The 15,681-nt window shown below is 45.5% G+C and overlaps 1 protein-coding gene across 2 annotated transcripts in view; it reads left to right on the top strand.

Annotated features, from left to right (window-relative positions):
* Nucleotides 1-15,681, top strand: part of LOC124149587 (coatomer subunit beta'-like) — a 40,099-nt gene that overhangs the window by 1,573 nt on the left and 22,845 nt on the right. For both annotated transcript variants that reach the window (XM_048385379.1, XM_048385380.1), the window contains exons 2-9: nucleotides 70-207; nucleotides 942-1,028; nucleotides 2,353-2,479; nucleotides 4,105-4,253; nucleotides 6,476-6,622; nucleotides 7,195-7,294; nucleotides 8,114-8,256; nucleotides 9,544-9,743. In XM_048385379.1, the coding sequence (XP_048241336.1) occupies nucleotides 70-207; nucleotides 942-1,028; nucleotides 2,353-2,479; nucleotides 4,105-4,253; nucleotides 6,476-6,622; nucleotides 7,195-7,294; nucleotides 8,114-8,256; nucleotides 9,544-9,743 (1,091 nt within the window). The remainder of the gene's footprint in view (nucleotides 1-69; nucleotides 208-941; nucleotides 1,029-2,352; nucleotides 2,480-4,104; nucleotides 4,254-6,475; nucleotides 6,623-7,194; nucleotides 7,295-8,113; nucleotides 8,257-9,543; nucleotides 9,744-15,681) is intronic.

A 15,681-nucleotide genomic window follows, 5' to 3' on the forward strand; every position in this document is an offset into this window, starting at 1 on the left:
TTCTTTATGGATAGCCAGAACAATGTTGAACATTAACAGATCATGTATCCTTACCCCATTACATTTCAGCCTTTACGTCTTGACATCAAGCGGAAGTTGTCTGCCCGATCTGACCGGGTGAAATGTGTGGACCTTCACCCCTCAGAGCAGTGGATGTTAGCTAGCTTATACAATGGAAACGTTCATGTGTGGAACTATGAATCACAGGTATGTGTTACTTTCATACAGAAAAGTAAGTGCTGTCCATACAGCCAGAAGGACATAGTAATGAGGTGTAATAGTTAAATAATAGCAGAAATTTATCTAGATCTATTCAGAAGCCAAAATCTGCAGCAAATGTCTGTAAAATATCCCATTTATAACTTTCCAAATGCATGTTTACTTTAAGTATTCATCATGTATATAGAGAAACACATGTGGCCCAGCTGTCTCAGGAGTCACAATTTGCAGAAACCAACAATTGTCGGTTGGAATCCCCCCGGTTCACCCCGATTATGTTTCTAGGTTTGTCAGCACAATACCTGTACTTGTGGGTTTCTCCAAAGTGGTCAACATCTAGACCTGCATCACTTTGGGCTTTCCTCCCACATCAGGGGTGGTCGGGTAGCCTAGTGGTTAAAGCGTTCACTCGTAGACCGAAGACCCGGGTTCGATTCCCGACATGGGTGCAATGTGTGAAGCCCATTTCTCATTGTTTCTGGTGTCCCCCGCCGTGATATTGCTGGAATATTTCTAAAAACGGCGTAAAACCATACTCACTCACTCACTCACTCCTCTCACATCAAGCTAACATGCTGCGATAAAATTGGAATACTGTCTGAAGCGGCGTTAAAACCATCACACTCACTCATGTATACAGTTATCTGAAAAGAGCAAATCTGGCCCTGTGGATACCGATGGATATTTGGCACACTGACTAATGAGAAAACTGTTTCTTTCAGCAACTTATCAAATCATTTGAAGTATGTGATCTGCCAGTCAGGACAGCCAGGTTTGTGGCCAGGAAAAACTGGGTCATCACAGGTTCAGTAAGTATCAATACTATCATGACGGTCACTCAGTTGATATTATAGCATTGCTTCAGCATGACCATTACAGTGCTTGTAAATACTCTAGGGATGCCATGTAGTCCATATGGGACTGATTAGCAGTCTCAGCAAGTTTGGTTTGTATTAACTATCATACATGTTGAAGATACACTGCTCACTTTGTAATGGGGGCTCAAAGGGGCTAAATTAGAGTTGGCATATTCAGTGGTTGAAATTAACATGTTTCGTCCACCAGTCCTTGTAATGATTACGCAGCAAAACCTTTAAAAATATCAAATTTCTACTAGTCCTTATAAATACCTGAACTATTCAGCAGTTTGGACTACAGGACTAGTGCCATTTTAAATGCTGCTCTTTGGGACATAAATCGTATTGCAATACATCACCATACTGGGAGCTGTATTGCGATACTTATAGCAATATGTATTGGGGCCAAAATTATATATATTTGTACTGTTCAACTGGTACTTCTTCATTCAATAGGGCGGTCGGTAGCCTAGGTTAAAGCTTTCCCTTGTCACGCCGAAGACCTTGGTTCGATTCCCGACATGGGTACAATGTGTGAAGCCCATTTCTGGTGTCCCCCGCCGTGATATTGCTGGAATATTGCTAAAAGCGGCGTAAAACTATACTCACTTACACACTTCATTCAATACTCCAGACTTAGATTGCAAGATGGGTAGTATGGATAAACGAGACTTCCTACTATCATGACTATGTCATCAATATGGAATGTTAATGTAAATACCATGAACCATGTGCTGTTTACTGGTTACATGGTTTAGATAGGAACCCCGTCCATCCAAAGGCCTCAAGATTGCAGATATAATGTATATAATTATATATTAAATTAATATTAAAATGCTTAAAATGCAATCGAATGTTTATAAAATTTCTGGGGTTGGGAGGGGGGGAGGGGGGGGGGGGGGTGGTGCATGCACCCAGACCCCCCTGGAGTTTTCCTCTTGTTTTTGACAACCTGCCCACATCCCTGATTAATTGTTCTGTCACTGTATTAGAAAATATCAATATACATGGGTTGTATTACTATACATGTATTGCTGTTGCTCATATTGAAATATACAGATATTACTTTGGAGTGTGATTCCGTTTAAAGGGAGATAACTGAATGCCTGTTATCCATTAATTCTGAAATTCCTTCCTGAAAGTTTGCACAGATTCCAGCCAGGATAACATTGTTTACTGTACACCTTAATCAATGGGATTAGAATTTGTCCACAGTGTACAGAAATGCCATCGAGCACGCATTGGTTCATCTTCAAATGTGTGTTATTTTCTCTAGGATGACATGCACATCCGTGTATTCAACTACAACACGCTGGAGAGAGTGCACCAGTTTGAAGCCCACTCCGACTACCTCCGTGCTATAGCAGTCCATCCCACACAGCCCTACATCCTCACCAGCAGTGGTCAGTATGCATGTGTATCTCGGGCATTAATTCCTGTAACCATTGTTAGCTGATATATGATGATAAGTTATTATATCCCACCTCCAAGTGGAAGGGAGATATAGGAATGGATGCTGCCTTTCTGTCCTTCCAGCATGTTTCATTTCTGGAGCAGAACCCAAAAACCATGAGAGATATCTTAATATCTTAACCAAACTTGGTACATAGAAAGGTCTATTGGTGTACTGGTGTCTTTTGATAGTTTGAGATTTTTTAAAACCTTTTCCTTTGAGTTTCTATGGAAACAAGTTTGACTGAAAATGGCGGTAGTATTGTGGATGGGAGGGGGTACGGGAATTCCTTGCTTGTTTTTCATGTGCTGAAGGGGCGGTCGGGTAGCCTATTGGTTAAAGCATTCACTCATCATGCCAAAGACCCAGGTTCGATTCCCGATATGGGTACAATGTGTGAAGCCCATTTCTGGTGTTCCCCGCCGTGATATCGCTGGGATATTGCTAAAAGCAGCGTAAACCCAAACTCACTCACTCACTCATGTGCTGAAGTGTTGCACCTCACAGGATAAATAAACAAAAATTTCTCAAACCCTTAAATAATGGTGACATATTGTACATGACCAGTAATAGTATATCATCTTCCCAAGGCAAGGGAGTTAACTGACAATAAGTCGGTTTCCAACTAGGCTGGAATTATTATTCTGAGCCATTGGGATTTGCAGCATTCAATCACGACAGATAAATGGTCCATAATTCCTAGAAGGTTATTCTTTACATTACTCAATGACACTTTTAGTGTCAACCCTACAGTGAAACTTCTCCGTAGGCACCCTACTATTCAGATGACGTAATGTGATCAGTTTGTGATGTCATGAACCATTGATGACGTCATGTCACTTTTTCCTCTACAATGAAGCCCTGTGATGTCAAATGGCTTCAGCTGGTCAATCAGCTTTGAATTGCTAAAAACCTCATGTGCAAATATCCGAAAGTTATCGCACACAATCATTTTTAGCCTTACATGTAGTCATTATACTTGCTATCATTTGCTTATATATTCTGAGTGTGAAGATCTGGGTTAGATCTTCAGCAACCCATGCTTGCCGTAACTGGCAACGATGCTTGACATAAGAGGTGACTAACGGGATCGGGTGGTCAGACTCGCTGACTTGGTTGATGCATGTCATGGTATCCCAATTGCGTGGATCAATGCTCATGATGTCAGTCACTGGATTTTCTGGTCCAGACTCGATTATGTACAAACTGCTGTCATATAGCTGGAATGTTGCTGGGCACGGCATTAAACAACAAACCAACCAACCAATGTAAATTGTAACTGCGGCATAGTGGTAGTTATCTTATCCAGAGACGGGGCGGTCGGGTAGCCTAGTGGTTAAAGCGTTCGCTCGTCACGCAGAAGACCCGGGTTTGATTCCCGACATGGGTACAATGTGTGAAGCCCATTTCTGGTGTCCCCCGCCGTGATATTGCTGGAATATTTCTAAAAACGGCGTAAAACCATACTCACTCACTCACTTATCCAGAGACTTGTTGACATGGTTTATGACAACAGTGTACATCACTACTACTGATTCCCTGACACGTATTTGAGTGACCGTGCTCTGGCTTCAGATGACATGTTGATCAAGCTGTGGGACTGGGACAAGAAGTGGGTGTGTACTCAGGTGTTCGAGGGACACACCCACTACGTCATGCAGATTGTCATCAACCCTAAAGACAACAACCAGTTTGCCAGTGCCTCCCTCGACAGAACAGTCAAGGTGAGTACGAAGATAAATTCAAACTAACACACAGCTTCTTGTATTTAAATAGATTTACCTGTGTTTGGCAATATATATCCTGCTAATTCTATATAAATATTAAGATGGTTGCGAGATTGATTGATTGATTTTAACCTCGACCAGCTGAGGGATGTATCTTGACCAGCTGAGAGGCTGTTTTTTTCTGCAACAATCATGTCCAATGTCAGTAAAAAACCTAAATGGTATTTAAGAATTTTCCTGTTCATGTTATTTACTAATTTGATAGCTTGGTAGAGGTGACTTGTGTTTCACTGATGGCAGGACTTATTTAGGGATAGAGGCTTTACTGCTTTCTGTTTACATTATCATGTAGAACATGTCGAATACAATGTCATAATACCTAAAAAAATAATATATTTTTTACCCCAGTTTGTATGACAAAGGCATAACTTGTAACTGACCCGTGAAGATCCAGGGTAGAATAGGTCTTCAGCAGCCCTTGCTTGCCGTAAAAGGCGACTGTGCTTGTCGCAAGAGGCGACTAACAGGATCAGATGGTCAGGCTCGCTAACTTGGTTGATGCATGTCATAGTAGATCAATTTCATGGATCGATGCTCACGATGTCAATCACTGAAATGTCTGGTCCAGACTTGATTATTTACAGACCATCGTCATATAGCTGGAGTGAGGCGTTAAACAAGAAACGAACAAACAAACAGTTTATTTTGTAATCGTAGATCAATCCCTGCTGTTTGATCACTTAGTAGTAAATCCAAGACCTTTTTTCACTCTGAGAATATTGTGGAACGATTTCTTCGTCTGAAGTAGGTTTATGTGTGTGTCAGGCAGGGGTGGGTGTGTCCCAGATGAAAACCTTGGCACAGCAGGTTTACGGTAGTGACCTGGGCCCACTTGCACAAAGCAATCTTAGCGCTAAGACTGTCGTAAGCCTATGTTAACATATGGGAGTTACGATAAATCTTAGCGATAAGATAGCTTTGTGCAAGTGGGCCCTGGTCAATGAGTGCCTAGTCCTAGTGACAAGTAAATGTTTAGTACCGATGTAGTGGAGGTGTGTCAGCTGACTCCTGTGTTTATGATGATCTAGTCCTAGTGACCAAGTAAATGTTTAGTGCAGATGTAGTGGAGGTGTGTCAGCTGACTCCTGTGTTTATGATGATCTAGTCCTAGTGACCAAGTAAATGTTTAGTGCTGATATAGTGGAGGTGTGTCAGCTGACTCCTGTGTTTATGATAATCTAGTCCTAGTGACCAAGTAAATGTTTAGTGCTGATATAGTGGAGGTGTGTCAGCTGACTCCTGTGTTTATGATGATCTAGTCCTAGTGACCAAGTAAATGTTTAGTGCTGATATAGTGGAGGTGTGTCAGCTGACTCCTGTGTTTATGATGATCTAGTCCTAGTGACCAAGTAAATGTTTAGTGCAGATGTAGTGGAGGTGTGTCAGGTGACTCCTGTGTTTATGATGATCTAGTCCTAGTGACCAAGATGTAGTGGAGCCGTGTCAGCTGACTCCTGTGTTTATGATGATCTAGTCCTAGCGACCAAGTAAATGTTTAGTGCTGATATAGTGGAGGTGTGTCAGCTGACTCCTGTGTTTATGATGATCTAGTCCTAGTGACAAGTAAATGTTTAGTGCTGATGTAGTGGAGGCGTGTCAGCTGATTCCTGTGTTTATGATGAGCTAGTCCTAGTGACCAAGTAAATGTTTAGTGCCGATGTAGTGGAGGTGTGTCAGCCGACTCCTGTGTTTATGATGATCTAGTCCTAGTGACCAAGTAAATGTTTAGTGCAGATGTAGTGGAGGTGTGTCAGCTGACTCCTGTGTTTATGATGAACTAGTCCTAGTGACCAAGTAAATGTTTAGTGCAGATGTAGTGGAGCCGTGTCAGCTGACTCCTGTGTTTATGATGATCTAGTCCTAGTGACCAAGTAAATGTATAGTGCTGATGTAGTGGAGGTGTGTCAGCTGACTCCTGTGTTTATGATGATCTAGTCCTAGAGACAAGTAAATGTTTAGTGCTGATATAGTGGAGGTGTGTCAGCTGACTCCTGTGTTTATGATGATCTAGTCCTAGTGACCAAGATGTAGTGGAGGTGTGTCAGCTGACTCCTGTGTTTATGATGATCTAGTCCTAGAGACAAGGAAATGTTTAGTGCTGATGTAGTGGAGCGGTGTCAGCTGACTCTTGTGGTTATGATTATCTGGATCTGTTTCAGGTGTGGCAGCTCGGCTCCTCCACCCCCAACTTTACCCTGGAGGGCCACGAGAAGGGGGTCAACTGTCTTGACTACTACACAGGGGGAGATAAGCCATACCTTATCTCTGGAGCTGACGACAGACTTGTGAAGATCTGGGACTACCAGGTACTTACCTTCAGTCAGGGACATAAGCCATTAGTCCAAAATTAAGTCTAGTCAAATGGTGCCAAATGAATTTCTGAGCATCAAATACTCAATAACACCCACCAGTCTGAGTTTGTTGCATTTCAGACTTAAATTATTATTATTATTATTTTCATTTTTTTAAATTATTATTATTATTTTGTTAAATCGTTATTATTATTATTTATTATTAATAATATTATTATTAATAATATTATTATTAATAATATTATTATTATTATTATTATTATTATTATTATTATTACACAGATATCCAGGTATCTGCTCAAATGCGGTTTTATTTGTTCCCTGACCAGTGGATCCATTTGCAGTCCAGTTTTATCATTCTCATCTCCCTGGGGAGTATACAACCCAAGCTGCCTGGGGGTGCTAGAAGGTTTTTACATCCACCTCACGTAACGGGTACCAATTTCCCTGCTGGGTGAACAGAAGCACATTTGAAATAGGTCACTTGCCCAGGGTGACCCTACAAATTTTGACACTTGTGTTATAAACATCAGGTGATATTTAAATCTGTTCCTCCTCATCTTCAGAACAAGACATGTGTGCAGACATTGGAAGGCCACGCACAGAACATCTCCGCTGTGTCCTTCCACCCTGAGCTGCCCATCATACTGACTGGCTCCGAAGATGGTGAGTTACCTCCCTTGACCACTGCTACCTCAAGCTCCTCACAGCGATAGTACGTTCCCGGAGCTCTCTATACTATCGCTGCCACCAGTCAAAACTCCCCACTGTGAATAGGTGGCCACAACCATGCTTGGAGTTGAACTCGCAACCGAATGACCGTTATGTTTACAAACAAGTGACGACTGTCGTGACGCCGAATACACTTATCGCTGCTAAATTACTTTCTTCGTTAGTCAATTTGAATTTCTGTTTCATTAAAACTATCGTGTTATTGATATAGTAAGAATGTAAGGGAGAAGTTGGTTGATTTTCCGTTAGTCTGCAATCTCGAACCAATCTGATTATCAAAACAACAAAGTAAATTCATCGGGAAAACATGGTCAGTCGTAAACCTTTTCAAATTGAAATATGATGGCATTCCGAAAGACATAAACAAAAGTATAAACGTTACTGCATATGGGGTTGGAGGGCAAATTTCAAGATTCTTGAAATGGCCGCGCCCACACTGGTGGCAGCGATGTTACTGAGAGTGTAACGAAGGTGTCACGCGCTGGGAAGGAGCTTGCTGCTACCTCAACTCTGTGTTCTATAACTTCTCCAATAAATGTGTCTTAATTCAAATGAAATAGCAGTATCCAATGCTCACTCTTACTTGTACACATTTTTAACATTGTTCCTCATCCTTTGTATTATTTATACTACTCAAAAGAAGTTAAAGGACATGACAGATTAACTATAGTCATATGAAGGAATCGGCTGTTCTTTGACTCCTTTATATACATACGTCATGATATCAATGGTTTGTGTGAATGCGTATTTCAGGTACTGTGAGAATCTGGCATGCCAACACTTACCGCCTGGAGAGCACCCTCAACTACGGACTTGAGAGGGTGTGGACAATCAGTTGTCAAAAGGGTTCCAACAATGTTGCCCTGGGATACGATGAAGGAAGCATCATCATTAAGGTGAGACTGGGTATTATTTCTGAAGTCTTTCACCGCCTCCATGTTCTAGAGATTCTGCCTAGAGACCCGGTCAGTGGTTTCATCCCTGTCATGTCTAAAGGCATGAAAAGATGTTACTTGATGTTACCCTGCCTGGACTCGACATTAAGGGGCTAGAACAAGGACTGGTCAGTTCGAAGTCAGTATACTTTGTCTGAGTTGGATATTCATTTTAAACTGTGGCATGGTATCACTGTGGGTAAGCAATATGGAAGCAGCAATTAGTCCAGACTAGTGCAAACAGCTACACATGCACACCCACGTGCATGCATGTCACTATATACTTGCAATGATCTGGAAACCAGCATTTAGCCCCATATTACCTTACCCCTGAATTGTTTGTGGAGGAAGGATGCTAGTCTCATGTTACAGTCAGCCTCACCATGCTCATAGGACATTCACAATGATTAAGGGAACACAGCTGGCCATTCAGCCCAGAGTGTGGGGTGGGGGTGTGAGTGTGGGGTCGGGGTTTTGGTTTAAGTTTTGGGTCGAGGTTTTGGTGTGAGTGTGGGATGGGGTTGCGAGTGTGGGGTCATGTTGGGTGTTAGTGTTTGGTAGGGATGGGGGTGGGTGAGTTTGGGGTGTGGATGTGAGTGTGGCTGAGGCTGTGAGTGTGGGATGGGGGTAGGAGTGTGGGGTGTGAGTGTCGGGTGAGGCTGTGAGTGTCAGATGAGTTTGGGATGGGGGTAGGAGTGTGGGGTGGGGTGTGAGTGTGGCTGAGGCTGTGAGTGTCAGATGAGTTTGGGATGGGGGTAGGAGTGTGGGGTGGGATGTGAGTGTGGCTGAGGCTGTGAGTGTCAGATGAGTTTGGGATGGGGGTAGGAGTGTGGGGTGGGATGTGAGTGTGGCTGAGGCTGTGAGTGTGGCTGAGGCTGTGAGTGTCAGATGAGTTTGGGATGGGGGTAGGAGTGTGGGGTGGGGTGTGAGTGTCGGGTGAGACTGTGAGTGTCAGATGAGTTTGGGATGGGGGTAGGAGTGTGGGGTGGGGTGTGAGTGTCGGGTGAGGCTGTGAGTGTCAGATGAGTTTGGGATGGGGGGTAGTAGTGTGGGGTGGGGTGTGAGTGTCGGGTGAGGCTGTGAGTGTCAGATGAGTTTGGGATTGGGGTAGGAGTGTGGGGTGGGGTGTGAGTGTCGGGGGAGGCTGTGAGTGTCAGATGAGTTTGGGATGGGGGTATGAGTGTGGTGTGGGGGTACTACCTGCCCATGTGTATGTCCTTAATCTAAAAGCCTGATGTTGTGTTGTAGCTGGGACGTGAAGAGCCAGCAATGTCCATGGATGCTAGCGGGAAGATCATCTGGGCCAAGCATGCGGAGGTCCAACAAGCCAACATCAAGGCCATGTCTGACCAGGACATCCATGACGGAGAGCGGCTCCCCCTGGCGGTGAAGGACATGGGTAGCTGTGAAATCTACCCCCAGACCATCCAACACAACCCTAATGGAAGGTGAGAGGAAAGGGGGGGGGATCTTGTGGAGGACGTTGACCATGAGGGGTCATCCATAACAATACATAGAGAATCCCATCTGGGTGTCATTTGATCTCAAATATATCAACACATGTTGACATTTCGTTTGTTGGTTTGTTGTTTAACGCTGCACTCAGGAATATTCCAACTATAATCGAGTCAGGACAGGACAATCCAGTGATTGACATCATGAGCATCGATCCATGCAATTCTGAATTGGTTTACAATGACATGCATCAGCTAAGTCAGTGAGCCTGACCACCCGATCCCCAGGTTCTCGTACAACGAGCCTTACCTGCACCGGACGTATGGGAATCCCACAGGGATGATGGCGTGTGATTCAATCACTGATTTGTCTTGTCCACACACGATTATATTTACAAGCCATCGTCTTATGACAGGAATATTGCTAAATGGAGCATTTAATGGCAAATAAGCAATCGAAACCATTGCAATTCCATAGTCAGAATTGTGGTTTTGAATAAATTGAAAAATGATTGAAATGACAGAAATGACAGAAATGACTGTCATTGTATGTTTGGTTCTTGTCCATCCTCTATATCTCCAAGGGGCTCACGTTTCGGGAAACCTATTCTAACCCGTTTCCATTCCTATGGTTCTCGTGATCTCAAATTTCCCCCTCCCCCTCCCCCTGTTAAAGACCCATCAAATGTTGAGACAAGGAAATAGGTAGGTGAGGACTTGCCACCGCCAGTTTTAGTAGCGTGTCAGTTTTTCAATATTGACTTTCTCGCAAACTCTATTGGAATCAATGGGACTGATAGCACCAACCCAACATTGCAGCTGGTTAGTAACATGCGTTCTGATTGGTCCATTAGGCTGAGTAGTGTAGCCAATGAGATTGGCTGATGAACATCAAGGGCAGGTAATTTGAGATCGTGAGAACCACGGGAATGGATCCTGGGTTTGGTGTAGGATTAAGGAAATGCGAGTCCCGGCGATATAGAGGATGGTTCTTATCCATCAGCGAGATGATTTTTTCCAGCGATTCCAGTGTTTCTTGTTGTTTTATTTCTTCACTCAGTGAGCGCACAAATCACTTCTTGATTTCAGGCCATCCTGCATGCTGTAATTTCTATTAATATAATTAATCTTTCAGTGAAGCTATTGATGGCGCTACCCCAGAGGATGAACCTGGTTCTGGATAGGCCCCTGACACATATTGTTACCATGGTTACGTTATCAACATGACGGGACGTTACTACATGTGCATGTGCTGACCTATGCTAAACACGTGTAAAATCGTATTGTTGATCTATGTTTGTTTTCAGTCTATGATAGGCATCAGTTTTCACATACGAGTTAATCAGACTCGCGATCTCTCCGTATGACCAATCTTCACAAATCAGTATTTATTTTATAAATTTCATCATCGTGATCATCAAATTGTAAATAAAGTGCAAGTGATTCCATGGAATTTGATTGGCTATCCATGTTTATGTTTTCAATAGCCCACAAACAGACGACTGTTTCCTGATTGGCTGATAATACAGTGGGCTTGTCTTGTGTTGCACTGAATGAAAGATGTCAGTGATTTTATGTTACTGTCTACAGTTTTTTGTATTAAAGATTAAATAAGTAGTCTGGTTAGTTACTATTTTTGGTATATTTATATATGAGACTTCAATATTTTTCTGTGTAACCATGGAAACACATAATTTACAATGTGCGCACCATTTTTTACGTGTTTTACTTCCAGAAACGCCAAAAATATTTAAGCATCGGAACATTAATTGCTTAGAATTTGACACTTAATATGATTATCAGCAGGATATTTTTTACAATTTAACTGAATTGAAAAACATGGGATTACTCTGTCCTGTGCATTATGTAGAGACAGTGTGACAATGAGAGCAATGTGTTATACCCTCTGTAGAAATCTGAAACACATGTGTAAGGTGTGTGTCTCACCTGAAATCGTGTAATGAGTTGCTTCCCTTTGCAGCACCAGTATCTGCTGATTGGTGATGATATAAGTATCCTGTATAATACTCTTTGTTCTTATTAACATGTGTGACTGTTCAGTGTGGACCATTGTCACGCAGAGGACCCAGGTTCAAAATTTCGACATGGGTACAATGTGGGAAGCCCATTTCTGGTGTCCCCCGCCGTGATATTGCTGGAATATTGCTAAAAGCGGCGTAAAACCATACTCATCCATGTTGAATCACTAAAGGTTACACAGGAAGGCCTATTCATGATTCTCTTTCTGATTAAATCCTCCTTGGGGCACTTATTGCATTTTCCTTGCTCAAGAAAATCTATATGACATAGTTGTAACCATTTTCCTTAATAAAAAATGTTACCACACAAAAAACTTCGTTTTTGTATGATATACGACCACCCTTACGGGGCCTCACCCCCAACGGCGCCTCACGCCAGGGGGAGCAACTCTCACCCAAATCACTTTCCTTATGTCATCTGTAAGAGACAGACGTGTTGATTTTTCACACAAGACAAAAATAAGAGAAATCTATCGTTCGACAAGAACCATGGCTGACCAAACTGTATGTATGGTACATTTCTTTCTTTGCAAAGGCGTAATACCTCGCATTGTGAAGTTATAGAGTTGTAATAATACGCCACGTGCACGGTACCTTTGAATTCAAATGGCCGTAATGGCGTCCATATTGTAGTTCCACGGGCTGATACATGTAACACCAAGGCCATTAAGAAACGGCTTGGGGTTTTGTTATATCATACAGCATTGGTCTACAATTTTTTCCTTTACAAAACCCAAGGTGGTGTGTTAATTCATAAACTACACTTACCTTTTTTACGGGTTTTTACACCTTAGCGCGTAACACGCCCCTTTGGTGTTATAATTATACTACACATTGGCTATTAGTATCGCGTTACAAATCGCATTCTACATTACGCCTTTGCTTCTAGTTTCACAATTTATGCACGTTTCTTTCCGATCTTTATATCGCACTGATACACGTTGATACCCTTCCCGCCCACCTCAGAAATTACGGTCTTGTTTACAAGACCTTCAAACTGTGTACGGGTTGTTCTAAGACAGGCACGAACGCTGCCGAATATGTCTGGCGGAGGACATTGCCTTTACCCCCGGGGCCCCCAAAAGAGACAAGTTGACTTGTTCCACTTTAAAGAGGTCTATTAAAGGCGGGGGTAGATATCACTACTAAGACATCCCCCCCTCCCCATCTAAAAAGGGTAAAAAAGCTGCCGAGATTGTCTCCCCCGCTCCCTCTCCGGGGGCCGGGGGAGAAGGCTCGAGGGTCCCCGTAGTAAGCACTGCACCCTCTCCTGCACTGTCTTTGGCAGACTTTTCTGCGTTACTTAAGTCGCAGATGGCGTCGATGATGGAGGAGGTAAAGTCTCAGATCCGAGAGGAGATGCGGACCGAGCCTTCCCCGTTGTCGGCGCCGGACGCGGCTTCGAGACCTTGTGATATGCCCGGCGTCGGCCGAGGCAGGCAACTTGGTCTCGGGGACGATCTCAGACCGGGCTTCGGCGCCGGCTCGAGGTCGCTCCCCAGCGGAGGGGTGGCGGGCGCCGGCCCGTGCACTACCGACGCACAATTTTTCCCTAGCGGAGCCAGACGCCTCTTCCGAGGCCGAGGCTTTCACTAGTGGATTCGTAGCCTGGAGCCAGGGGGGTTCCCTTGGTCTCGGGGACGATCCGAGACCGAGCTTCGGCTCCGGCTCGAGGTCGCTCCCCAGCGTAGTGGTGGCGGGCACCAGCCCGTGCACTACCGACGCACAATTTTCCCTAGCGGAGCCAGACGCCTCTTCCGAGGCCGAGGCGTCCACAAGTGGATACCTAGCCCGGAGCCAGGTTGGTTCCCTTTGTCTCGGGGACGATCCGAGACCGAGCTTCGGCTCCGGCTCGAGGTCGCTCCCCAGCGTAGTGGTGGCGGGCACCGGCCCGTGCACTACCGACGCACAATTTTCCCTAGCGGAGCCAGACGCCTCTTCCGAGGCCGAGGCGTCCACAAGTGGATACCTAGCCCGGAGCCAGGTTGGTTCCCTTTGTCTCGGGGACGATCCGAGACCGAGCTTCGGCTCCGGCTCGAGGTCGCTCCCCAGCGTAGTGGTGGCGGGCACCGGCCCGTGCACTACCGACGCACAATTTACCCTAGCGGAGCCAGACGCCTCTTCCGAGGCCAAGGCTTTCACTAGTGGATACCTAGCCCAGTGCCAGGTGGGTTCCCTTGAACCTCTGGCACCTCGGCACCGGGACTCGGCCTCGGGCCGGGTGCAGAGACACGTGCGGGACAGGATTGTCCATGTACTGCCTCAGGTTGCTGCGCCCATGCCAGAGTCGGAGACACCCAACTTGACTAAGGTCAAGCAGGGCCGGCGGTTGCCCCCCCTTTCCAGTGTGCGGTGCGGAGTTGAAGGCTGCTTACATATGCTTCGAGGAGCAATATCATAATGCATGCCAACAGCTCCGTGTGTCCGTACACTCCGCGTATCTGTCGGCTGTACAGAGGGAGTTAGCGGGAGAGGGGCCGGCCGACTCTTCGGAGTTGGCCGCGCAACTAACATTATCTTGCGCGGGACGCTATTCGTAGCTGTGCATCGCAGATGATGTGCGCTGTTATGTGCATGCGCAGGCGGTGGATGTCGGTATCTAAATACTCGACTTACACACGCCAAGACCTACTTGCTTTGCCGTATAAGAGGGTGCCACCCTCTTCCCTGGGGCTCAGCAGGCGGTCCGAGAGGCTGCTCAATTGTATACTTCCATCAAAGACTCATAAAGCCTTGTTGGAGGTACCAAGCGTTAAAACCGCGTAAGCGGGCCTCTCCAATTGCCCCCTCCTACGCTAACGCACGGGTCAGACGTCCACACCTGCTTGGAAGCTGCCGCTTCCTTCAGGTATAAGGGCGCCGTGAGGAGCAAGAGAGGCACGGGCCGGGGCAAGGCAGCTGGTCGAGGCCAACAGCTTTTTCGCGGGGCTGGGAACGATGGGTTCCCATTAGCGCCCGAAGAGCCCCGGGTGAACCCATAGTCGCAAGTTATCGGGAAAACTCATCCGCTCCTCCACTTTTCCGGGATAAAGCACACACCGGTGCCTGCTACCCGAGAGAAGGCGGAATTCCTCCGTGCCGAGGTCGACGCACTTCTTATGAAAGCTGCGATCGAACCGGGTCCCGAGGGACAGGAAAGCGAGGGCTTCTACTCGACTTGTTTCCTAGTCACCAAACAGTGATCTCAACTGTCGAGACAGGAGAATGGCTAACGTCAATAGACTTAAAATACGCCTATCTCCACATACCAATACATCCAGAGTTCAAGAAATACCTGAGGTTTTCTTTCGACGGGAGGTGTTATCAGTTCAGGGTTCTACCATTCGGGATCTCCACGGCCCCGAGGGTGTTCACCAAGCTGATGTTGATTCCCGCCCAAGTGGCCAGGTCAAAAGGTCGGTTCTGCCATCCGTACCTCGACGACTAGGTTACTAAGAGCTCTATTGCAATCCCTGAGTCAGATAGCTACACAACAAGTGATAGATATTCTGATCACTCTAGGGTGGATGGTCAATCTCAAGAAGTCAGATCTGAGCCCCACTCAGAATCTAGTCTTCCTAGTGGCTAATTTCAACACGGTGAGAGGACGTGTATCTCTGTCACAAGATATCAAGTCCCTTAAGCGCAAGTCACACTGCTCGTACATGGCTCCAGTTACTGGACAACATGGCGGCGACAGTGGATTTGGTCTGGCGGGCGCGCTTGAGAATGAGTCCCATTCAACAAGCACTCCGTTGACTTTGGGCGAACTCGGAAGATCTCGAGACTGTGCTCGAGACTCCGTAGTGGCTCATTACACACCTCCAGTGGTGGACCGAGGTCGGGAATCACTCCCGTTCCGTCTCTCACAGTTCAAACAGACGCGTCACTCTCCGGCTGGGGAGGCGTTCTGA

The sequence above is a fragment of the Haliotis rufescens genome, unplaced genomic scaffold (genome assembly GCF_023055435.1).
Source record: "Haliotis rufescens isolate VD_foot unplaced genomic scaffold, xgHalRufe1.0.p SCAF_58, whole genome shotgun sequence".
In the NCBI taxonomy this organism is placed as follows: domain Eukaryota; kingdom Metazoa; phylum Mollusca; class Gastropoda; order Lepetellida; family Haliotidae; genus Haliotis; species Haliotis rufescens.